The sequence below is a fragment of the Macrotis lagotis genome, chromosome 1, assembly GCF_037893015.1.
Source record: "Macrotis lagotis isolate mMagLag1 chromosome 1, bilby.v1.9.chrom.fasta, whole genome shotgun sequence".
NCBI lineage: Eukaryota > Metazoa > Chordata > Mammalia > Peramelemorphia > Peramelidae > Macrotis > Macrotis lagotis.
In genome coordinates this window covers 188,700,471-188,726,833 of record NC_133658.1, presented here as the reverse complement: position 1 = coordinate 188,726,833, position 26,363 = coordinate 188,700,471, and the positions used below count along the sequence as shown (strand labels likewise).

At 41.6% G+C, this 26,363-nt stretch overlaps 1 protein-coding gene across 2 annotated transcripts in view; it reads right to left on the bottom strand.

Annotated features, from left to right (window-relative positions):
* GATA4 (GATA binding protein 4) overlaps nt 1–26,363 on the bottom strand; it is a 104,439-nt gene that overhangs the window by 56,980 nt on the left and 21,096 nt on the right. Inside the window, exons 1-2 of one of the 2 annotated variants that reach the window (XM_074209510.1) lie at nt 9,232–9,430; nt 4,160–5,363 (exon numbers count right to left, since the gene is read on the bottom strand). In XM_074209510.1, coding sequence (XP_074065611.1) covers nt 4,160–4,814 — 655 coding nt within the window. In that variant the 5' untranslated portion in view covers nt 4,815–5,363; nt 9,232–9,430. Of the gene's footprint in view, nt 1–4,159; nt 5,364–9,231; nt 9,431–26,363 lie in introns of those variants that run through there. The other variant, XM_074209511.1, reaches the window with a different exon arrangement.

Here is a 26,363-nt window from a genome sequence, read left to right as displayed (position 1 = left end):
AAAAAAAAAGACTGTCTGGGATCCCAAAGATAATATATAACAAAGGCAGATCTTGAACCCAGGTCTTCCTTCTGTGGGTATCTAGCCACTGTCTCTGATTATAATAACATGTATATTAATAAGCATCACTTTCAAATTAGATTAAACCATGACTATTATTATGTAAAGATAATAAGTCAAATTGTGATTTTGCACAAGAATGACATAACTGCCAAAATCCAAAGTCCTTTATATGTTTTTATCTTGAGACATTTATCAATCTTTTTTTTTGAGCATTCAATAACTGCAAGGTACCTGAACTAGGTTGGAGATACAAAAAGTTTTAAGATCCATCTCGATTTCCAGATTATATAGTTCAGTGAGAAGATAGAGCCATCTATCTAAAAAGATAAATAGTAATGGGAAGCAGTCAGTCACTAGTATCAAACGATTTCCAGTAACACTAGAAGTGTTTATTCCAACCTATTCACACAGGGCTAACATGTTTTATTTCATGACATGGAGGTTCCAACAATTTTAATGATCTGAAAGCCAGTGGATAGGGTTTTCAATTCAACAAACTTCTAGCAAGCACCAGATGTGTTCAAATACTCTACATAGCACCAAACCAAAGAAAGATAATACTCCTGTTTTAAAAAAGAAGAAAAGAAAAGAAGAAAAAGGAGGGGTGGAGCGAAGGTAATCCTTATTTCCTTTTCAAGTTTGGGGTGAATACATTTAACTAATGATGCTGGCCATCCCTAAACTGTACATTTGTGTAAGGAGTTTCCTGTGTAAGCCTGAAAAATAGTACAAACTCCATATACCTAGGGAAAATCTCTCAGGCTGGAAAATCATTTCAACAGGAAATGCTGGGAAATGTTACCACGATAGGACTGTAGTCCACTTAGCAATGTGCACACAGCTAGTGAACAATATTATTTGATCACAGGCTAGAGTCTTGAGTGCTGCCCCAAGCACTTTCGTAGATCTCAAATAGCTCTCTCCTACAATCACAGAATTGGGAGTTTCTCTATCGTGGTTACGTTCTAACACCTAAGTCTCTAGGTTTGAAACCAAGATTAAAAAAAAACTAAAGGAGTGCTGCAGGTAGGATTTCCTCGCACTCTACTCCTACTAGGTCCAGAATACTAGGTAGGATTGTATCTACCCAACAGGAACACAAAAGGATTCGAGAAACTGCACGGTTGTCTCTGTCCCTTTGTTAATAGAGGCCAGCACGAACTCCTACTTCAAGGCTAATCTGTCCGAAGTCCTGCAGTTGCCTACAGGGTGGGTAAGGAGGAAGTGGCAGAGAGGAGGGAATGCGGATAGGAGAATATAACGAGAAGAGACTTGGGGGCTTCAGCCAGCCCAGCCAGCTTATCAGGCTAGGAACTAACTATTCGTTCCTGTGGATTTACCAAATTTACCGGCACAATCATTTACTCAGATAAAGGGTAATTTGAGGGAGAAGTACAATAAAGGCTTTTCCCTCTCACTCTGGTCCAGAAGGACCAAACTCCAGACTTCTTTAATTCCCAGGCTGGGAATGCAAGCCTCAAAGTCACTTGCTCCCCTATAACCCCGAAGGTCTGATCTTGAGCCTTCCTACGCACCAGAACCTCGGAACTACTATAGCCGAGGCTCTGGCCAATTTCACTTGAACTCGGTTCAAGTCAGAGGGGCCTTTTCTCTATTCTAATCTCAACTAAAGTAAGAGAAGGGGATTTGGAAAGAAGCCCCCAGGCAATTCACAAGTCTTCATTCCGGGGTTTAGTTAGTAAAAAGAGACAGTGAAAGTTGGGGTAGAGCTAAGGAGAAACTGAAAAAGATTTCCTTTACTAAATAGCCAGAACAACCCAGTCTGATCTTAATCTGGGGTTCAAAGACCTGGAGGGGAATGTCTCAAATACCAGTTTTCAAAGACACCTCCATTTTAAAAGGGTCCTTTACTCCTTCCCCTTTTTTAAAATCTGTAGAACAAAAGATAATCTATCAGATACTAGACTCTTTGGTCATGGTTGTTACCTCAGGCGCGTTTCTTTTGTTTTCCAGGTTTAAATATAGTACTCAACCCTTTGACTAAACTTCTATCAACACGAGAACTTTCCTCTTAGAACAACCAACTGAAATGAACCCTAGAAAAATTCCAGCTTGTAGAATATAAGTTTTCTACCCTTCAAGACCTGGGTTCTAAACGCTTCGCTTTCTTCATCTGTTGAATGTGGATTTCAGTGTGCTATTTGGGTGGCAGGTAGAGGGGAAAAGACGGTTGTGTGAAATGTGAGCCATTTTGATGGCATAACAGATACACAGCCCTTTATCATCTACTCCAGAGGTACCAAACATTCCCGAATGTGGCCGGAACCGGATTAAAATGCAAGTAGGAAATATTTAACAAAACAAAATAAAAATACAATAGTACACAATGTTAATGAATAAATAAAACTACAATAGAACACAATTCAATGTGCAATCTGCAGGGATCCTTGGGTGCGGTTTGGTGGACCCCATTTCTATTTATGATTGACACCACTGATATACCTTACCACCACCACTAGGGTACACTAAAGGCACAGAAGGAGGGCAGGCCCTTCTCCGAGGCACAGAAATTAACAGGAGCAGTGATGGAATACTATGATATCCCGGACTACATCTTAAAGTTTAACGCCCTCAGGAGCTGTGGTTTTAGCATAGGCTTCTTAAACTGATTTCTCTCCTTCCCGAGGGCGTTTCCCCCACAAGTCCGTGTTAATTCGAGGGCAGGAAAAGCAGTTGCCACACAGATGTGCCAGGCAACTTGGCCAATCCTCCCTCCCCGCCCCTCACCAAATGGCGGAGAAAGACGTCCGCCAGGCCAGCCCGCGTCAAAATTTCCAAAGGAGCCCAATCTGGGAGGCAAAAACAAGGGGGGGGGGGGGGGGGAGGCACAGCAAGTCACCGTAGTATGGCACCAGTAGTCCTCGTGAGTGAGGCTTTTGGGACACAGGTACAATTTACACCATAGTCCAGGCTCCGCTACTAGCCTCATGACTTCATGATGCCTGATTCAGGAAATTGGTTTCAATCGGTAGAAACCTTTCTACATAGCTCTGGAAGGGCGGTGATTTTTGCTAGGTGAGAAGCATTAATCTTTTGTCCCCTCTAAGGCTGCCAGTCCCAATTGCTTGGATAAAGGAACCGCCACCCGACTTAATTCTCTTAAAGAGGGTTTCAAATCATTCCTAAAGCTCTCTTAGGATTGGCAGAAGTGACCTTGAAGACATCCAACTCAATCTATACTTCTCCATCATAGAGATACTATTAGCATAGGATTGGAGCTTAGTAGGCACTTAATAAAGTTTTATATGGCCTGAAATAGCCCCATCTTACAGGAGGAGGAAAATGATGCTCAGTGAAATTAAGTAACTTGTCCAGTGTCACTGGTCTGAGGGGAAGGAGACTGGACTGGGTTGGTCGAGATATAAGATCCACCTAGATAAAACCAGAAATCTCCCCACTCCCGGTCCCTTTCTCTTTTTAAAAAATTTAAGTTAATTTTTTTACTGTGCCTCAGATGCGTTTTCTTTATCCTGCAAAAATATCTTCCCATTCATTCCCTTAAATTTAATCACTTTGGGGAGACGAGATATACTCCCTAAGATTTCGAGGTAAGGGAATATGGAAGTGACATATTCCAAGTGTCCTTTTTCATGCAGGACATTCAAGAATTCAGACAACAATTTTCCGCCCAAAGGTAAAACCCGAACTTTCCCCCCTTCCCGAAAAAATCAAAACAATTGAATTCGATCGGTTGCAGAAACCTTCCCTCCCACCCCGCTAAACCAGGCTTTTTTTCTCAGCTGTTCTTTATAGATTTCAAATCTCAAGTGGCCCTTAGACTCCCAGTCAGGGCCAGCTTTTGGGAAATCTAGGTAGCGCACATTTCCCTTCTCCCTACGCTCCACCAACCCTTGTAGAATGAGAGACTGGATCCTCGGAGACCTTGGATCCCAGAGTGGAATCAGATTGGAGATGGCCTCGATTTCTTTTTCAATACAATGAGAATTTGGACACTGATTTTTATATCCATCCCAGTTCTTCCAGCTGGAGAAGATACCAGCCCTGGTTTCTAATCGGTAGAATGTGGAAACTTGTCTGGGTCGGAATGCTCCCAACTCCACCACTTTGCACTCACCTAGATTGGGATGTCTTGTGGCCGGGTTGGCCCGGCCGGGCAAGCTGTGCAGGACTGGCCCATCGAATGGCCCAGCGGAAGCTGCGGCGGCTGCGGCCCAAGATGCTCCCATGTCTGCAGCTGTCATGTAAGCGGCGGCGGCTGCGGCGGCTGCAGCCGGGTAGGGACTAGAATAAGAGCCCCCGAAGCTGGGCCGCCCGTATTGCTCGCGGCTTCCTAGGCCAGCTGCTCCTCCAGCCCCACCGGTACCGTAAGCTGCTGCCTCCCGGGCTGCGGCGGCTGCGGCGGCAGCTGCCAGGGAACCAGTGGCTCCCGGGAAGGAGAAGCGGGGCGACACGGGTGGGGGCGTGTAAGCGGCGCCCTCCGGGCCGGGCTGGCTCCAAGCCGGGCTACCCTGCTGCGCGGCCGACCCACTCCCCGACGGGGCTGCCCCAGTGCTGCTACTGGAACTGCTCCCTCCCGGTCCAGACCCGGCCGCCCCGGATCCGCCGCCCTGCAGGTAAGACAGGCCCAGCATGGACGAGGGCACTCGGGGAGTGGGCACGTAGACTGGGGAGGAGGCGGCCCCAGCTCCATGCATGAAAGCTCCAGGCCCTCCGGTCTCGTAAGCCCCGGGAGGGGGGCCGTGATTAGCCATGGCCAGGCTCTGGTACATTTCTGTGACGTCTACCAGCTCCCCAAGTCAAGTCTTTTTATTCTCTGAAAGTCAAAGTTCAATCTCGCCCCAAAAGAACCCACAAAAATGGAGGAGGGATGATGATGATTAAAGAAAAGTTGATCAAAGTTCAGAAAACCAAAGTCTGTGATATTAAAACAGAATTTAAATCCAGTTTCGAGGGTGTCTTTGTTTATTGGTTTTCAATAGCAAATTGAAGCTTTGTCACCAGTAGACCAAGGAGGTAGAGAGCCTCTAGGTCAAGGAGCCTTCCAGATTTCCTACTTTGCAGCTAGTAGAGGTTTCTGCTCCCGGGGGTGTGGGGGTGTGGAGGGGGAACTCAAGGGAGGAGAAAGTGCTAGTAGGGAGGAGAGTATATAGATCCTTTCGGTTGCAGTAGAGTGGGGGGTTTTTGGAGCCTCCGGTCCTCTGACCTCAAAGGGTTGCTGATCTCCCGCCTTGGGCGGGGCCGGAGGCACCCCTCTGCCCAACTCGAGTCCAACGCAGATGCCTCCTAGCGTTCTCACTGCTTCGGCCAACAGGACTCTCCTAATGGGGAGAAACAAGCAGGGGGAAAACCATCATTTATGCGCACTATCTTTCGTCCTCTTCCGCCTCCCGAAACAATACAGAAAATAGAAATAAAAAACTAATCTCCCAGTTTTTCAGTTTTTAAGTTCAGTCACTGGCATCACCAAGCCGCGGGAGCTGCGACTTTTGTCTAGTTAATGTGCCCCACCTCCAGTCCCCTCCGGCTTCGCTGAACCAGAAAGCGAGCATCCAAAGGGATGCCCCGCGGCAGGACTGCGTCACTTACCTACAGTTTGACCTAAGGACTTCATTTGGCACAGATTAATAGCATTTCGATTAGAATTTACAATTTTAATTGATTGATGGCAATTAGTTCAGACTCCATTATTACATCTTTTTTGTTTAAAGGCATTAAAGATTTTTATTCTTTCCCACTCAAACCGCAGAACTTTGTTTTTTTTTCTTTTACCATAAGAAAAAGGCTCCGTGGTGGCTTTGGAATGAGGGTGGGGGGGGAGAAAGGTGTTTATGGAACTACCTTTTCGAGAACTTTGTAGTAGGATTCTGACCTAACTGGGTTTGTGACCAGATCTTGAACTAGAAGGGTCTGAAAGATCTGGGGTTCGAATTACTAAATTCCAAAGATACAGTTAATTCTTGTGGTTTTTAAAGATCACACACAGGAGTACTAAATTTTACAATACTAATTTGTTTGTTATATCATATCAATTTATGTAGAATTTTATAGCTGTAGTAGACCTTAGAGCTAATGAAACTGGAACCCAAAGTGGTTCATTTGACTTGCCAAGATTACGTAGATACTCTTTAATTCTACAAACAAATAACATAGTCTACATCAAGTTTTATTCATTTTTAATCAGCGAAAAAGTATTATGCTAGACTCTGGGGATAAAAACAAAAAGAATTTGTGGTTTTTGTGAGTCTTTTTTTTGTTTTTGTTTTTGGGGGGTTCTTTTTTGAAAGGCTTAAGTGACTTGCCCAAGACCACACAGCTAGGCAATTGTTAAGTGTCTGAGGTAGAATTTGAACTTAGGTCCTCCTGACTCCAGGACCGGTGCTCTAAGAATTTATCATTTTAAGTACAATAATAGATTTCCTAAACATATGAACTAGCAGGAACATTATTAGAGATATCCTATCTGTATAGGATATAAAGTGCTATTTAAATAATCGTTATTTTATTCTAAGTATGGCAATAGAATCTGTGACATGAAGCCCTAATGCTTGGTAAAAGCTGCTTGTAAAGATAACTCTTGCGTTTTAGGGAAAAATGGAGTAGCACAAGGAACTTAGTGGCACTTAGCCTGGATTGTTTATCGCTTTCTTTCAAAGCAGTCTTTCAATTAATATTTCCCAAACTATCTCTTGGATGTCAAAGCATAAGAAGTTTGGTTAAGAAGATAGGTACTAAGAATTTGATCTAGGATTTTCAACCTTCCCATTCTTCCCTTCGAAAACGAAGGAGTCTGAAAATAAACTTGAGAGCAGATGGACCTTTAGGGCACTTTGCTGCTTCGTAGGATACGTGATCGGGTCTGTGTGGGTGTTACTCCCTCTAGCGCTCTCACTTCCTGGGAGATTCTTGTCCACCCATTATTAAATTTTAAGTCAAGGACCCCAATTATTTGGGCGATTCTCTTGAAACATTCAACTTATGATAAACCATTAAAAGAAATTATAGCTTTAAGATTTAAGTTTTGGAAAATTATTAGAAAATCGAAGACTTCCTCCCCCTACTGTCTTTTAACACAATTTTTTATACACGGAAATGTGAATGTCATTTATAGAAAATCCATAATTCAATAAACTGACTTAGGTCTTTGTCTTTACCTTTCTCGTGTGTCTATTTTTACAAGTCTTCCTAGAGGAGGATTATTAGAACTATAAGAATGGATTAGGGAACCACTGCCTTGGAAAAGACAGAATCAGTTTGCATTTTACCTGGGACAATCGTATGGAAAGGAATATTTGTTTTGAAAACAAATATTTCTCCCTAAATAGGAAAAAAAGAAGAGAAAAGAAAAAGAAAGGCAAAATCAGGATAATAGTATCTGAAATGTGAACCGTGTCTGGTTCAGGAAGCCGGAAGAATGGACCTTCTCTTCAGTTTTCTGATTCCCTGAAGCAATCATTTTCCCCAAATTCAGAGGTCAAAATAAACTACTTCCTCTTCGAATTACATGATTTGTTCTATCATCTTTTCCTCCTCCTCCATGGGCTACAGGATAACAAATTTAGAGTTGAAAGGGACCTAAGAGATAATTTGTCCAGGGGCTTTTTTTAACCCTTTTTCATCATGAACTCCTTAAGCAATCTATGAATAATGTTTTTAAAGGTATAAAATAAAATAGATAAGATAACAAAGGAAACCAATGAAATAGTTATCAATTTTTTTTCAAGAAAAGTTCAGGGTCCTTAGCCCTAAAACCTTGAATCCAGCCCTCTTAGTTTTAAGATGAGGAAACTAAGGCCTAGAAGAAAGGTAAAGTAATTTTGCCCAAGGTTACACAATACACAAGTCTTTTAATTTCATACTACTTCTAGTACCTACTCAAAACCCAGCAAGTTCCCTAGATCTTTTTTTATTATCATTTTCCTTGTCTTCTTTTTCCTTCCCTAGAAATGACTTTACTCTAGGCATAAGAGCTCACAGACATATATGCCCACATACTCAGGTTTACACAAACAGCTGCTTCTATCTACACAAACACACGAAAGCAAATAACACTGAAATTCGAAGGTAGGGATGTCTCTATAATCTCAATTGTCATAAATGTCCTTTCCCCCAATCCCTTCCTACTCCTTAAATCAGACCTTTCTCAAGGAACATGTAAATGTTAATGTGAAGAAGATTGTTTCTTCTCCCTTGCTGACTTTCCTAGCACCCAGTCAAAGTAACACACATACAGCTTTTAAAAAAATCTGAGTGGAGTGCTTTCACCCCAGCTCCCCACCAGAGTGAATCTCCCGCCCAAAGTCAAGAGATAACGTTAGGGATAAGAGCAGATAACCACAGGAACAGAGACTGGAGTCGAGTGGGGGCTAATGTGAGCGAAAAATCTTCTTATCCCCCACCTCTAGCTCTCCTTCAGGGTTGCCGAAGAGTAACTCGATGGAGATTGGCGGGGGTTAAGGAGAAAGGGACTTATTTTTGGTTGTCTTATTTTTCTCTTGTGTCTCATTATCTTAGCTGTCAATTAGGGTGGTGTGGCAGAGGGGAAAAATCTGACTAGAAAGGGACTTGTAGGTTTGCAACCAGGGTCCACCGACATCCTGTCAAATTTGGGGCTACCGAGATACCCCCCCCTCCACCAACATCAGAACTTCTGCTTGCATACACGTGAGCGTAGCTCTCTTCATAAGGTTGGAGTCTGCAGAGTGTGTGCTTCTATAAGTAGGTAGCTTACAAAGCCAAAGGGTGCACACGTCTGCATATGTCTACGTGTGCATTTATCAACGAAATTCATGTGTGTTTTAACTACACGTCTGTTGGGCGTCGGTCAGGGGTTGTTGAGCGCAAATATGGAAGTGGGATTCTGAGCGCGTTGGGAGACATTTCATGCGCATTTGGACCTTAAATATCCTTATAAAATTGTTCCCCGAATTTCTCAAATTTTAAATTGAAATTGTAAAGGACACTTGGCCGATTTAGAGGATACTTTGGGAGAGGGGGAACGTAGGGAGCAGAGGAGAGAGACAAACTGGAAGCGAAGCGTAAATGACTCCGGGAAGGGTGCATTTCTACTTCTCAGGTCTTCTTCTATCCACCGGGAAATCTCCGTTCCACTAAGCTCTAGCTTTTTAAAGGGAAAGGTGTGGGTGTGGGGGGAGGGGTGCGGAAGAAGATAAGGAAAAGTCTACCCACCTGAGAAGAGTGAGCTCTTGCTCCTTGGCTGACGCACCTGGGCGGCTTCTAGGATCTGCCCGCGGCCCGCGATGGAAGCCCAGGACGGGTGTGAGGCCTGGGATCTGGGGGATGGAGGGGTCTAGCTGTCAGCCTGTAGGCTTCCCCAGAGTCCCTACCCCAGGGCTTGCAACTCCTAGCCTGCTCCGCCTCTCCTCACTCCCCCCACTCCCGGCTGCTCCGATTGTGACTGGTTTGGTCTAGTCACGTGGCGGGAGGGGCGGGAGCTGCCTAGTATCGGTTGCACTGTCAGCTGGCGCCGGACTGCGATGCTGTTTAAAAAATACACACAGCAGGCAAAGTCCAGTTGGGGGGAATCTCCGAAAGAAACTTAAATATATGATTGGGGGACCGGCAGAGTTTAGGCTTAACGCCGATATTCATTCTTAGTGCTGATTATGCTTCCTTTCCTCACTTTCATGCTTGTACGATTTTGCCCCGATCTCTTGACTCCCCCTCGTCAGCTTTCAAGCTGCTGGGATGTGGGGGTGAGGGGGGGGTGACCCATCAGGAGCGGCCGCCTTGGGGTTACGCGTCTGCGGATCGTTACCAACGGAATGGTCTCTCTTAGTCCAGTTGTATTCCCAGGCTACTAACGGCCAGAGAAAGAAGATAAGGATGGAGGCAAGGCCCTGGGTGAAACTTTTTTCCGTCTTCCTAGCAGAGGACAGAGACGAAGAAGGCTAGAATGGAAGGAAGGGAAAGGCACAGGAGACAATTCCGGTGCTAATAGCCTCTCCTAGGACCCGAACTCACCCTCTTCCGCAACTGATGCATTTTAAATATTATACGCACACACATACACACACGCCCACTTTCATAAAGGTAAATATTGGGTGTGCGTATAAAATACATATTTATTTCTTCCACATTTATTAATAGCATTTGCAAACCCTGAGCCTCTTCCATTCCTCCTCTTCCTCTCTCCACGTTTTCCTCTTTGGATTCCAATGTATTCCCCACTATCACCATCCAAGGTCCTGTTATATAAAAGGAGGCAGTTTTCCTGCTGGGGGAGGGGGAGAGGGAGTGGGGAATTGGGTTGGAAGTTGACTCCCCACCCCTAGCTTTCCAGTGCCCAGGTAAGCTTTGTCCAGGCGTCCCTAAGTGTCAATGATATGGAGGCCCTCTGTGCTTAGGGGCGGAGAGCTGAAAAGTCCCCTCAGACAGGTCTAAAGGTTAATAGAGCAATCACAAGGCCGGATTACCGCGTAAAAATAACCCATCGATTAGTCCGCAGCCTTCGGCCCCAGATAACAGACTCTCACGCTTGTGGTTCAATGTGGTATTTTTTTCTTCCCCCTCCCCCAATATATTTCTTCTACCCAGGATAGCATCCCCAGCCTTTTTCTTCCCCCCCCCCCCCACTAGCACAGATCCCAGATTAGAGGGGAACAGGTTCTGGGCTGGGCTGTATCTGGAAGGGTGGACGGTGGGTAAAAGGCAGGAAGTGTGGAAGCCAGATTGAGACCAGTGCTTTCTCGGAGCAGCAAGGGATAGAAAAGTGCTGCCATGGGAAACTTTTTCACTGGAAAGGGTCCCGCCTAGGAATTTGGAGTTTTTATCTGGATTATGGATCTCAGTGTAGGCTGAGGTGAGAGACTCCCAACTTCCCCAAACCCAAAGCAGGGTTATTCATTTAAATTCCTGGATGACCGAGGAGGAAGGAAGAGGATTGAGGGGAGGGTGGAAACCCAGGAAAATTCTAAATTGCTCAGCTCCAAAACTACCTTATACAAGGGAGATAAACTATCACCCGAGTACGTGTGTGTGTGTGTGTGTGTGTGTGTGTGTGTTTGGAAAGGAATACTCAGTTCTAATTATTTCTGCACCGAAATCATCCTGTGCCACCCCCTCGCCCTTGGAGTTCACATACTAAAGTGAAACTCTCGGTGTTTTATTCACCCTTGAAATCTGTTCATACCTCTCTTCACACTCCTGTAAAGCATGTTATTATGAGTGCAGTGGCAAGTGTTTCAATTCTCAGCTCAAGTTAAACACTAATGGCATAATTCCTGGCAGTTTGCAAAACTCAGACCCGAGAGCCTGGTCCGGAATTGAATAGGTTAAATGGAGGTCCTGTCCTGGGAGTCTGCCCTTGTATGCTGGAGGAAGGTAATCCTGCAGGTAATGAAACCTACTGAAGTTGAGTAGAATCGGGCTGTTCTAGCCAGTGCACTTCCCTAAAGATCCCTGAGGGTGGGGGTAGGGGGGGGTATATGGGTGGCCTCTTCCTTGCCAAGCCCCATGAGGCCAAGCCAAAGCTTCGGAAGAGAAGGATCTTGGGACCAAGGCAGGTCCAGCAACTCGAGATGGCATCGATCACGAAGACGTTCATTGGAACAGTCATTTCTAGAGCTTTAAATGGGAAGGGAAAGGGAGTTAGTGCTCAAAGGACTAAGGCTTACTTTTAGAATTGTTGAATTTGGGGAAAGGATAGTGTGTTATTGTCCCTCATAGTGGAGAGAATTTCAAAATGCTGCACCATTATTTCGTAGCCTTCAACTCCCCCCCCGCCATAAAATTCTGGGGATTAAAAAAGAAATCGTGATGAAGAGAAGAGAGTGAACACTTGGGGGGGGTGAATATTTTCTTTATAAAAGATGATTTGTAACGCAGAAAAGGCTCTGAGAACAATTTTGGACGGCTACTGCCCTCACTGTAGTGCACTTGATTATAGGGGTAGTTTGACAAGATGGTTTCAACAATTCCCTTCACCTCTAATGTTCTATGAATTTATGGAACTGAAATGCCAGGAGCTTTCCAGAAATCACTAAACCCTCAAGATGGCACTGAAAGAAGATACCTCCTAAGTTCTTTGGTAGCAGCAGTGGCAAATCATCTCTCATGCTCTCCTCAATAGGGGTATGTGCACAGGGGCTGAGAGTTCTGTGAGTTCTGTGAGACTATGACTTGAGGTGCATGAGAGAATCTGGGACAGAGAATCTGGGAGCTGCTTGTAGGGCTTTTGAGATCAAATCTAGGAAAAAGAAATTTGGGCTCTAATAAACCTCAGTTAGCCCTCTCGATCCGGGACCCTTTTCTTGAATGCCAGGGACAGCTCCATGGTTTCTAAAATTTACTGAGGAGAAGGAGTAGGGGTTAACTGACTAGGCTTCTGATTTCAAATCTTAGGTTTTGTTTTACCTAGCCCCCCCTTCTATCCTTTCTAACCACCCCTTTACCCCAGCCAGGTCATTTCTTTGTAGGAAACATTTCGAGACGGTTGCCAGGAGAGGGAAACATTTCAAGGACATCGAGTTCGCTTTATCTACTACCTGGAGGCTCTGGGTGGGGGAAGGTTTGGTCTTTTCTTGGTCCCCAGAAAAATTACTTAGGAATTAAAAAACCTGGAAAGCACTCCTTGAGTGATTTGTAAAGTGCTTTTCCAGGCTCACTAACAACCCTTCCTCTATGGTTGAATAGATCGGGGAAATATTAGGAATTCTATCGAAAAGGAGGTTTTTAATTAAGTACCTTAAATAGTCTAATTATCAAATCACTGGGACTCAAACTTGTTTTTGACTTTGCTTTCTGGAACAGTCTTAGACAAGTTGAAATGGCAAATAACATTTTTCTTGGTCTTTGCATTTCCATTCAAACCATCAAATTTGTAAAAAGTACCCACTATGTACTCGCAGTCGCTTCCAGACCTATTATCAAGAAGTTTAGGGGGAATTGGAGAAATGTACTTGGAGGGGAGAATGCAAGATAATGGGGGGGGGGAGCACAAAAGCTCCATTCCTGTAATTTAAGAAAAAATTGCTGAGATTTGCCTGTATTTCTGCTATGAAATTCGTGGCTTTAAGGCTAGGATGCTCATGTCCATTGAGAAACTTAAAGGCAGAGAAAAACAAGGATGCGAATCAGAGTGGTAGAGAAGGAGTCAAGTTTCAGCAGCCAGTTCGGAAATTTCGGGACTCAGAGGCCTGGGAACCCTACGGCTCAGAGGAACCCTGACAGAACCTCTTCAACGCTTGGAATAAGGCTATAAAGAATTGGGTGAATAAAGTTACCTCCAGATAGAGAAAATTTAAAATAGAACCTGTTAAATCTAGGACTAGTTCTCCACGATTCTTGCCTGCTTGACCTTTTTTAATTTCCTAGAGGGGTCTGGTCTGCCTAAGTGTATGCAACTCTGAAATCCCTGCCACTCTATTCGTAGATGGCCTCTATTGCATCTTAACCCTGGCGGCACGCAGGCTGCTGCTAATGGATCCAAAACGAAAGAACAGAAATAGAGGACTCTTTTTTCCCTCCTCTGTGGATCCTGGGCTCCTTGGATATCGAAGGGGAAAATTTTGTCACTGCTCAGTCAGCTGTCCTCCACCATCACTTTCCACCCTCAGACTCCCACTGACCCACTAACTTCAGGTAAAATGAAACGAAAATGGAATGTCACGAAGGAAGGGAGTAAAGAAGAAAAGGGCTTCGATTCTCATGCACCTGCCTGAGTCTAGGCACCTGGATCCTTCTGGGTCAACACCTGCTCCCCACAAGAACCACTATGTACAGTATAGATTACAAGGAGAAATAAACTGGAGTCTGACTGAGGACAGACTTGAGTTAACCCAGGGCCTGGGAGTCCGTGTCCAGGGGAAATGCTGGTGGGTTGGTTTGTTGCTAAGTTGTAAAGTTGATGAGTTCACAAATTCAGACAACACACAATAATTTCTGTGTATATAACGATTCTTATATGAATTATCTCATTTGGTCGTTACAGTGGCTTTTTTGAAGGCGCATAGCGACTCTGGTAAAAGTTGCTTAAAAGGGTTCGTGATTTGCCTAAGGTCATACAGTTAGTACGTGGCAGCGCTGAGGCTGGAACCCTGGATTTTCTGATTCCTTTACTCGGTGTTCCAAGTCAGTTTAACAATAACAATAAAAAATAATTTAAACGAGAAGTTAAAGGAATAGAAAAGGCATTTCTCAGAATTAGGAAAACCTGGGTTTAAGTCCTGCCATAGGTAAGTCATCTAAATTACTGAAAAGTTGCCGATCTGACCTGGCATATAGAGTTCCTATATCAATGAAGATGCGTGTACACACACACACACACACACACACACACACACACACACACAAAAACACCCAACACCCTTTAGAAATTAATCATTTCTCCTCTCCGCAATTCCTACCAGACCTCCAATTAGAGCCCTAATTCTTTTTTAAAAAATCTTTCATGTTGTACGGCATTTCTGTAATGAAGTGCTGTATTAATTGGTCCTTTTCATAAGATAGCAAATTTAGAGCTGGAAACCACCTCAGATATTCTGTCCAATCTCTGTGTTTTACAGAAAAGGAAAACTGAGGAAAATAGACGGGAAATCTATTGCTCAAGATCACAAAGAAGTAGTAGAGTGGGATCGAAATCGTTTTAATCATATAGTCGCGAGACTTTAAATGCTGAGACTTCCCAAGGCATCTTTTATCGAATAATTCAAGGCACAAAAATCTTTGAGAAGATAACGACTATTGGGGGGGAAAGGAAGAAAGAGACCTTCCCTACAACTCTTCCCCCAAAGAAAATCTTTAGAAACCCTAGTGGCTAGGGGAGGGAGGGCAGAAGACAGAGATGAAAAGTTAGACAGGTTTGTCCCCCAGGAACTAGGAACACAAAGAATTAGGAGGCAAGAAAATTGGAACCGTAGGTGCCGGTGGAAGTGAAATTCTGGCGAAAGAAAGGGGGAGAGAGAGGTGCATCTCCCTCTAATTGGCAGGGGGGGCTGAACTGAGGGAAAAGGTTCTTAATATTGGGTGGCCCACTTCCATTTAAAAAAAAAATGAACATTCTTCCCCTCCCACACCGCAATTCGTTCCCTACAGGTGTAATGGATTTTAGCCGTCTAAATTTCACCATAGAGTAATTTTAAGAATCATCTGATGTCAGTGACTAATAGCCTAAATAATTCACTATGACAAACATATTCTTAAATTAAACCTCTACACCATAGTTTTTTCTAAGAGAACCTGTTCTTAGTTGCTGTGCATGGGTGGGGAGAGGTGGAGGGAAGGATGGAAAGGATTACAGCCAGTCAGGATTTAGCTAAAATTCATGGATGGAAGACAAACTGACAGATTAGACAGGGCAGAGGAAACAGGCTAACAAGCAAAGTTATCCTGTGACTCTATAAATGTTTGGTAATTATAGAACATCCCTGGAAAACCTGACCTAGAAGCGAAAGCAAGAATGGGAAGGGACACCATCAGGTAATATTAATACCTAGTATCTATATATCATTTTATTTTTTTTGTTCTTTTTCTTTTAGGTTTTTTGCAAGGCAAACGGGCTTAAGTGGCTTGCCCAAGGCCACACAGCTAGGTAAAATTATTAAGTGTCTGAGACCGGATTTGAACCCAGGTAACTCCTGACTCCAGGGCCAGTGCTTTATCCACTATGCCACCTAGCTGCCCTTATCATTTTAAAGATTATAAAATGCTTTACAAAATAACTCATCCTCACTCAACTCTGGGGATAGATGAGGAAACAAGGTAAGACAGAGGACAAGTAACTTTAAAGTAACCCAGCTAGTGACAGAGATGAGATATTCTGATTCTAAGTCCAGGATTCTATCCATCTCACCACCTAACAGAACAATATTATTCTGCCAAATAGATGCTACCAACAGCAGCAGCAGCACCAACAACATTCTGATGACACCTAAAAGTTTTCAAAGGATTTTACATGAATCAATTTATTATATCTTCACAACATGAAGTAGTTTTACCCTTATTCCCATTTTAAAAATGAGGAAACAGTGATAAAAATGACTTGCCCATGAATACAACTAAATGTCTAAGGAAGTTTTGTAACTTTGGAAAAAAACTGAGATTGACTTGAGGTATAAGCTTAAAAAGAAGGCCTGGAGGAGGAGGGGGAAGAGATGGAGCAGGGAGACTTTTCATTGATGCTCTCCTTACCCAAGTTGGTCTGTGAACTTAGGTTCCCTGATCCCCTATGTCTCCAAGGAGTTGAGTCCTGAGCTCTCAGTTGCCTTATTGCTCTATATCCTTGTCTCAGAAACATGGGACTGGCCCTAAACTAAAGCCTGCAGCCCAGGCCAGAAGTATGCCTTTTTTACCACTCTACTTGAGAACCTGGGATCAGATGGTTAGAGAAGTAGAAGATTCAGAAAGTATGAAGGACATTGTAAAGCAGTTCTTTTCTGTCAGGAGGTTGTGGGGAAATTGGGAAGATGGCAAAAAGCTGAAGGGATTGAGATTTCTTTTTCTTCCTCCTTCCCCTAAGATTTGTGGAAATCAGAAAAACCTAGGTCCAAATTATGCTTGAGACACTAGTAGTGTGACCCTAGGGCAAATGACAATCTCTCTCAGCCTCAGTTTCTTCATTTGTAAAATGAGGATCAAAGCAGCACATAATTTACATGATTGTGGTAGAGATTAAAAGAGATAAAGCTCTTTGCAAAAGTGTTGTATAAAAGTTATTATTTATTTTTCTCCTCTTTTTTTCTCCCTCCTTTTTTCTTGTCTCCCATCTACACTTCCTCCCTTGTTGCTAAAAGCAATTATCCTTTTTATGAAAGAGATTGTAAATTTTAGATTGTGATAGCATTCCTTCTTATTAGCTATTAGCACTCATTTTCAAAGAAATTTTTGTAAACAAAGCAAAAAAAATGCCTAGGACACAAATCCCATTTATGGGACAAGAATTTGATATTTGTAAATAGTAACAAGTTACACTGGAAAACTTACTAAACTTAATTTTTTTCAACTTTCTGACTTGATCTAATATTTATTTTTTAACTGCAGGTACTAAGAGCTGGAAAGTGGTTTAGCCCAAACCTTATCTCCTTTATTTCCCCCAGCCCTCTCTGGCAGAAGTGTAAATGAGCTGTGAACTAGCCAAAAGGCAAGGTAAAATAGGAGCAACAAAGGACCTAGAAAACCCATAAATTGAATAATTGGTACTTGGAACATAGAGAGCTGATGTTGTTTCACTTATAGAGGTCTATAATCACACGCCAGAACACGATAGAGGAACCAGATAGGTCTCTTCCAGAAAGGAAAACTGCAATTCTGAATAGAGATCCTCTAAGATGGCCAATAGCTTGGGCTTTGTAGAAAGTGATCATGTCTAAGGTAGGTATGGAGTTGATCAGTCAAGACTCTAAACAATACCCCCCTTCTGCACCTCACCAATCATTCACTTTGAAATGGTGTTTTAAGGTTTATAAACCTCTTTTTTTTCACTTCAGCCCATGAAGTACATTGTGTAGATATTATTGATTTCATCTTTCAAAGAAGGAAATTGAGGACACAAGAAATTCAATGTCTTACCAAGTACCCAGAGCTATTAATAGGAATAGGAATAGGAATAGAAATAGGAAATCCACTTCTCATTCCAGAGTTTAAGCACTCTTTTTGAAATAGCATGTTGCCCTACATTATTAGTCATCAATGTTCCCCAAAGATTTTTCTAGTATGTTTTTTGATCAATAGGCCAACAAGCACTGTACTAAGTGCTGAGGATACAAAGAAAGGCAAATGACAGTTCCTGATCCCAACAAACTCACAGGTTTCTCCACATTGCAGATGCATTTCCTCCTCATCCTACCATCTCAAGTTTTTATCAGTGGTTATGAAACTGCTCACCTGTCTCTTCCAGCTGAACCTCTTCCCCATCATCACCCCCAACAATAAATAAATCTAAAAATGGAGAGTCAGGTCAAAAGAAATGAACAAAGTTATTAAACCTTGCTCTAACATACAAAAGAGACACCCTCTGAGACTGAGGCAGGACTGCATTTCTTCCCCATCCCCCAATCTAGTTTTTCTAGGACTTAAAGAATTTGACTCCCATTTCAGGAACGTTTAAAATACCTTCAGTTTGAATTCAATACATTGAATATATAATATATTAAGCACTTCCTATCCTATTTTAGGAGATATAAAGGCAAGAAAGCAAAGCAGTCCCTACCCTAAAGTTTCTTGCATTTTAGGACTTAGGACCTTTGTAGATTTTAATTGATGCTTCTTGCTTTTATATCACAGTGTAATAATATTTACACAATTTGTCTCAAATGCTTTGTTGAAGAGAAGACATTTTGGAAATATGATACTTTTAATGATAATAATTACAGTAAAGTACAAAACCTTTCTGGTAATATCTTTAAATCCATTGCCCATCTGTAACATCTTTCCTTGGGTGCTAACTGTTTCTATAATATTGTCTTCAAGGACCACAGGTTTCCTCAGAAACAATGGTTTTAGACAAGGTATGACTGTGAATCACAAAACCTATATAAATACTTAGTGCCTTACATGGAAAGAGAACAAAGGTCATCTGATAGGGTATTGTCATTCCCTTTCTTTCTCTGCAGTTCCATTTAGAAACTAGGGGAATCATGAAGTCTTAGGAGCCTTAGGAATTACTTTCTCATGATCATGCTTGCCACACCATCAGAAATTTCTAGGTTTGTAGGCAATTTACAATCCTCATTGATATGTATATATACATGTATATATGTTTTAATAAGTTTTGTGTTTCTGGTTATATATTTTAACATTTAAAAGTGAATACAGGGACAGCTAGGCAGGGCAATTGAGAGAGCACCAGCCCTGGAGTCTTGAGGACTTGAGTTCAAATCTGACCTCAGATAGTTACACAGCTGTGTAACCCTGGGCAAATCACTTAACCCCAATTGCCTCAAAAAAAGAAACCAAAACCCGTTAGTTTCCAAAGCCCCCACCTATCCCAAAAATATTTCAGGAAATGAACAATCACTTTGATATGCAACCATGAGAAATCTAATCTAAATAAACTTGATCCACCAGACTGACTGAATTAGGGAAATAAGATGGAAGGGTAATTTACAGAAGACCAATTTAATTGAGATTAATTTAATTCCAGCTCCTGGTCCTCAACTAGCATGGACTATGGCCTCCTTAAGAGGGAGTGGTTCAGTTTCTAATAGCTGTTGTCTCTTCTAAGGGACAAAGGGAATGAGATTAGATGAGATAGTATATGTGACAAGCACTCCTATGTAAATTTTAAAGCACCACAGTGCTTTTACTTTGAAAGTATTACTAACCTCAAGGTCACATGTGCCAGGAACTCTGCTGGGTTCTGGGTTTACAACCCCAAGAAATTTACTTAGATTTTGGGCTCCTTTGGCTGAAAGATTTCTATCCTGGTAGTCAACTTCCTAGGTTCTCAGCTAAGCCTGAGGGACAAGCATTCCTTAACAATACTCAGAACTTTCTCAACTTGGTAGAAACAGGCAGAGTTTGAACTTTGCTGGTGTTTGAGAATTCATGAGGCATCAAGGGATAACTTTAGTGAATGATGATATTTATTGTATTTATATTACCAAAAGCTTGTCATTGTTGGTTGTGGGCAGATAGATCACATACAGTTTAGGTCTTATTATTTTGTACTGTACCTAGAGAAAACAATCTCTAGTGAACAGCTTTATTCTTTGGTGATAGTGTTATTTATATGTGTTTGTGACTGTTTTCACTGTTCAATAAAGAAGCCACTGTCTTTGATGTCAAATGGGGATAATAATACCAGCTCCTTTCTGTGACTGTTGACATCACAATATTATATTGTCTCAGTGCTACTGGAGGCATATACTTGGAAATTTAGGGACAATTCAAATTCTACTTTAAAAGCAGGGTTTTAATTTTCTCCATTAAATAAACAAAGAAATATTGCCCCAATAAAGACCATTAGATTTTGGTATATTTACTTTCTCTTTCTATCATCCTTTCCGGTGGGGTAGTAATTAAATTAAGAAAAGACCTTTAGGTGAGAAGAAACTGACTGGACTTGACAAAACCTGAACGATCAACTCAGAGGTATTTGTATGGAGGACTGCTCATACTCCTTGGAGAAAAGATGTTATATGACTTTGAGGGACCCTATTAATTTTCAAGGGTATCACTTTTAGTTTTCTCTTCCATCTTGCATTTCTTCACAGTATCACTGATTCTTAAGGTTCAGAAAGGACCTTATTTTTTCTTGAAAAAGAGAGAGGTGTAAAAAAAAAAGAGAGAGGTGACCATCAAGAATTATGGGCTTTCTATATGCACTCTTCTAAGTGTATTAAATGAGATCATTATGATTTTATCCTCATTTGGGGAAAGATGGGTTTCAGGTAGAAATATTCCTAGGACAAACATCATTTCTTTTTCTCTTATACTTAAGATTCTTCTAACTATTATCAAGGTATAGTATGTATTTTCTGTATATGTTGAAATACACATCATTTCTTTTTATAAACAACTTTCCCTGCATAAGCTTCTTGAGAAAATTGAATGTTTCTTTTTCTGATCTTTCTAGCTAGGGATAGAGATTGGACTTGTGATTTCATTAATTAAGATAGCTTTCTTCTTTACAACTTAGATTCTAAAAGAATATCCCAAAGCTTCAAGTCATAGATAGGTTAAGGGACTTGACCATGGTCAGAAGCCAGTATGATACTTTATGGTCAAGCTGCCACTTGGTACATACTGAGATGGACTACATCAGCTGATAAATAATTGATTAATTGAATAAAATCGCTATAATTTTGTAGTTAAAAAAACTTGTTAGGCCCATTTAGTTTAGCTCAAAAAAAAAAAAAAGACAGGAAGAAGGTTATATTTCCCTCATCCTATCCAATGTGAATTTGACTTCCTCTACTAACTATAGTTTGAAAGCTTTTTATTCCACGTAACTAGAAGATTATACTTATTCTATATGGCAAGATCTATTTAAAATGCTTTTTCTTTTCTTTTTTAAGGATCAGTATTAATGTCTGTGCCATAATGGGCAGCAGTTTTGTCTAGGATAGTACTTTAATTTCATAATAATTTATTGATTGAATTTTCAAGAACAGGTTGTGATCTGAATTATGTGGTTGTGCATGAGGATATATCTTGTTAGTTCATAAATGATAGAGCTTCTGATCTAAAATTCTGACCATCCTAATCCTGACTTTTGAGGCATTTGGTAAATTTCCACCATCATCACTACTATATTGCAAAAGAAGCAAATCAAATGAGAAACTAAAGAGATTTTAGGTACAAACCTACCACCACCCAATTTTGATTTCACATCCATCTACGTTACAGTGCTGAAATAAGGAATAAGGAAACCAGGCAGCAGGACAACCCAGTATTTGGGTCTGGCTCCTGGTCCTCGGAGTCATGAGTGTGGGGCTACTTGCCTGGCCTTTCCCTCTCCTTGCCAAGTTAGGGCTCACCCTACCCCACCCCCCGGAGACCTCGGTGTCTGCACCTCGAGAATACTCTTCCTTAGGCCAAAACGAAAGGTGCCGAGAGCTGAGACGGCTCATTGGCTCTTGCAGACGGTCTCAGGGAGGATGCCGCACGCCTCCGGCTCGGTTCCTAGGCAGCCTGTGGAGCAGCCACGGGCTCCCGGGCTGTGCGCCAAGTCCAGCTTAACCTCGTCAAAGCGCGGCTCCCCAGGCGCAGCCCCTGTACAGCGCGCCCCGGGCCTGATGGATGGGCCTGGGCCCGGCCCCGGCTGGAGGCCTGTCAGATCTTATTAATGAGGTGCGCGCTGACGGCCGCTGCGTAACCCGAGGCGGCCGGAGGCGAGGCGGAGGGGCCGCCTGCGCGGCGCTGCCAGCCCCGGCGCAGACTGCTCGGCGCTGCGGGGTCAGCACCCTGAGTCCCACCCACTCCCCTCCCTCCCCGGCGAGCCTCCAAGCCGGGACGCGGAGAGCCGGCCCGGCCGGCGCGGGCCCGGGAGCCCTGGGACAGGAAAATCCTCTCCACCCCCCTCGCTCTATGCAGGAGCGCAACTCACCCGGCAGATGATGGCTTTCCTGCCGCCTTCCTTCTTTCCTGCTCTTCTCCTCTGACTTTTTTTTTCCAGCAGTCTCTTTTATCCTTCCTTGCTTCCTGCTTTCTCTATTTTCTTAATCGTTTATCCCTCCCTCACCCCTACGCCCGTTTCCTCCTTCTTTCTCCTCTCTCGGGCTTTTCTAGACATTCTCGTCCCTCGGTTTTTTCCCCTAGCCCATTCACAATTCTCTCTCTCCCTGCCGTCAATCCCACATTTCTATTTTTCTCTTAATTCCAAGGAGGCAACTATAGCTATTGGGGGGGGGGGGGAATCCTGCAGCTGCTACTTACTGTCTAAGGAATCTTGAGTCAATCAATTTTTCTATAGGCTGCAATTTCCTTCGCTGGAAATGAAAGGGATTTGAGGATCATTTCTGATGCTACTTCCAACTTTAAAATCCTATGATTCTCAAATTCAACGGGATTTTAGTACCTTTTATTGCCCGAAACCAATGCAAATTGGAAAGAATTTGAGCAAAATTACATGTTGTTGTCAGTCTTGCCTTATAAAAGAACTTCAATTTCTAAAAGCTGCTATCCTATTTGAAGTATTAGTGCAAGCAGGTTGAAGCCACTGGAATTTAGGACTAGAATCCTGATATTCTCTCAGTCTCTGTCTTTGTCTATGTGTCTCTCCCTACCCACACCTTTTTTCATTTCATTCCAGAATTCTAAGAAAGGAGAGGTGGATTCCATTTAAGGTTCTACCTTTTTTACGAGGCAATTGAATCAAGTCATCTGCATCAATCCTGTCTATGTGTGTCTGTGTGTGTGTGTGTGTGTGTGTGTGTGAGAGAGAGAGAGAGAGAGTGTGAGAGAGAGAGAGAGAGAGAGAGAGAGCCACTAAAAAGTATATATAGACTTAAAAAATGATGCTTGGATGGGAATTGAGACATGACATAGGGAAGCAGATTGTGTTGTAGACCCCCATGGTCAAGGTCAAGGAAGCTGATGTAGTCTGTTCATGGAAAAATAACTGGGTTAAGCTTGGAAATGTGAATTTTAATTTGCACTATGGTTCCAATCAGCTGAGGGATCTTGAATAAGTCAATGACTTCTTTTTAATTCAAAGTACTAATCTCTACTAGTGTGTATGGGGGCAAATTGGACTAGAGTATTATTGAATCCTAGATTTGGAAGAATAGCTAGGTGGCACAGGGAATAGAAATGCCCAGTCAAGAAGACCAGAGTTCAAATTTGGCCTCAGAGACTTACTATCTCTGTGATCTTGGGCAAGTCACTTAATCCTTTTTGCCTCAGTTTCTGTAAAATAAGTTGTAGAGGAAAATAGCAAACTACTTCTGCATTTTTGACCAAGTAAATCCCAAATGGAGTCATGAAGAGTTGACTGAACAACAATACAACAAACAGTCCTGTCAATATTATGATTACAACTGAAAGGCAAAATGAGAACTAATCCCTTCACTCCAAGAATTTACTTCCTACTTACTTAAGCATGAATGTAGAGAACCATATTTAAATAACAAAGTAAATGTAAAAATAACTTGAGGGAGGGAGTATTAAAAACTAATCATATAAAGGTTCTCTGGGAAGTAATGACTGAAATGAACCTTGAAAGAAATGGAGATTTTCTTTGGTGGGGAGGAGAAGAATTAGAATAGGTTTCAGACGCTGGAATAATACCCCATGCAAAGGCCTGTAACCAAGAATTGAAACATCATGTTTAGGAAAGAGAATGTAGGACAGGTTGGTTGGAACATAAAATGCATAAAGGAGAATAATATGAAATGTCTGGAAAGCTAGGTTAGAATAAGCCTGGCAAAAGCATTTGTAGTTTATACCTTAGGGAGTTAATAGAGACAGACACTTAGATTTCTTGACCAAAGCAGTAGTATGGTCAGTCTTTAGCTTTAGGAATATTATTTTGACAGCTTGTGGAAGATAGATTATAGAGGGGGAAAAAACTGGAGGTAGCATTTAGGACTCCAGAAAGGAATTATTTAGCAACTAATCAATGAACATTTATTAAGGTCCTCCTGTGTCCTTAAAGTTAAACAATATACATTGTGGACTATATTGACATCAAATAGTGCTATGTGCTAGGAATTCAAAGACAAAAGCAACACAATTCCTGCCTTCCATGAGGGTTCCATTCTAAAGCTTTTGATCCAGGGAAGAAAGTGAACATGAACTTGGTTTTTCCAAGGAGCAAATATTCAAATGAACTATTTTCAAACTCTTAAATCTATGATTAATGAAAGAATAAATCCAAGGAAACAAAAGAAAACCCAGTTTAGGTTTAAAATGGGGAAATGTTTTCAGATAGCTATTCAGTGCTCTCTATTTAGACAGTGGGCTTTGAAATTGCTTGATTGGACACTTTCTGGAGGAAGAATACATGCCCATATAGAGGTATATAGAAAACATGCAAAACAGTTTCAGGTTAACAGAGCATTAGCATTTGAGAGGACTAGGAAAAACCTCATGCAACATATAGTAGCATTATTAAGTATTTTATTTTTGAAGCTATACTTCTATATCTCTAAGGTCCTTCCTCAATCTAAAATTCTGTGACAACCAACAGAAATTTATTAAGCATCTGCTATTTTGACAGGAACTATAGTGGGAACTGGGATAATTAAAAAAACATAAATATAAAAAATAAAATAAAATAAAATTGTCTGTGTTTTTAAGGAACCCATAAGGAACATATGAACACATCCATGAGACAAGACATAGATACAGGATAGCCCAAAAGTCTTAGGGTAGTTTTCAGTGCTAGAATTTTGGGACATCCTACATATGTTCCTTTCTCTCTCACAAAACAACTAGTTTTTGTTTTCTCTTTAAGGCAGATTCTCTCTAGCTAGGTCTCAATACAGGAAAGTTAGAAAACTGCTGAGATGGGGGGAATGCATGAATCATCTTTTTCAGGTTTCTAAAACTTATATTTCTGAAAATAATCTGAATCCTTGACTTAAAATTTCAAACCACTTGGGAAAAGAAAACCTAGAGATACCAAGGTTCCTCTTGAAAGACATAGATCATCATTTTCTTTTTGGGGGGAAACTTTTGCTGTGACCAAGGAGTATGATTTTCTAATATGATTGAAAAAAACTGATTTGGCACTGACTCTTCCATACTGCAACATATATAATCTTGTCCCACAGAAAAGTCTTCCTAGTATGTGTCTTAAATACATTTTCCTCCTTGCACTACAGCAAGGATGAACACTTTCTGCATCGATGTCCATGATCCGAGGTTCCATATATCAGAAGCCCAGATGCATGCCTCTTTGGCTTTTAGGTGAAGCATAAAAAGAAAGTCTTTGATTAGCAATATCATGTCTATTTGATAGAAAATATCATTTCTCTATTAATCCCAATCACAAGGTTGACCTTCACATTGATGCAGTCACCAGGGTGACAAAAATTAAGATTAGGTAAGCATACAGGAAAGAATCCTGGTTTTAGGAGTAAAAAGATCTGGGGACAAGTTCCACATTTGACATCTATTAAAATCATGCCAAGTCATAATCTCCTTGGGTTTCTTCAACTGTAAAATGTGGGTCATGATAATTCTATGACTTGCTACTTAGGGTTGTTTTGGGGAATTGTTATTTGGGCAAAATCATTTTATGGACTAAAGCCTGGCTTTAGATTTCTGAAGATCAAAAAATGGATTTTTAGCCTGAGAAGATATACATAAGTATGTAATATATTTTGAGCACCATACATTCAAATGAAGTTATTTCTATTTTTAACTCTTAAGTCTGTGACTAAGAAAATAATAAATCTATGGGAATAAAAGGAAACATAGTATATGCTTACAGAGGGAAAATATACCCAGAACTGTTCAGTTTCTAGACTTGCACTGGGTTTTGAAATTGCTTCATTTCAACTGTCCAGGAAATAGCAAAGTTATGAGTGCTGGTCACAAGACAGCTGTGTGACCTTGAGCAGGTCACATATCCCTCTTTAGAAATTTGCTTTGTCAAAGTATAGAATGAAGGCATCAAACTAGTTAGTGTAAAATGTGTTCACAAGCTTTGTGAAGCTAGGATTCAGTGAAGGTTCTCACCATCAAAATGAGGAAAATAAGGCACAAGAAATAGGATTTTATGTCTAAAGACAAAGAATAGGTCATGGAGTTAAGATGACTTAGAGTTTTTTAGAATCAGAAGTTTCCTAAGATACCCTTCTACTTAAGGATTCTTTTCCAGGCAATTTATTAGATAGCCTATTGTTATTATTATTATTATTATTATTATTATTATTATTATTATTAGACATTGGACATTGTACCTCAGTTTCATT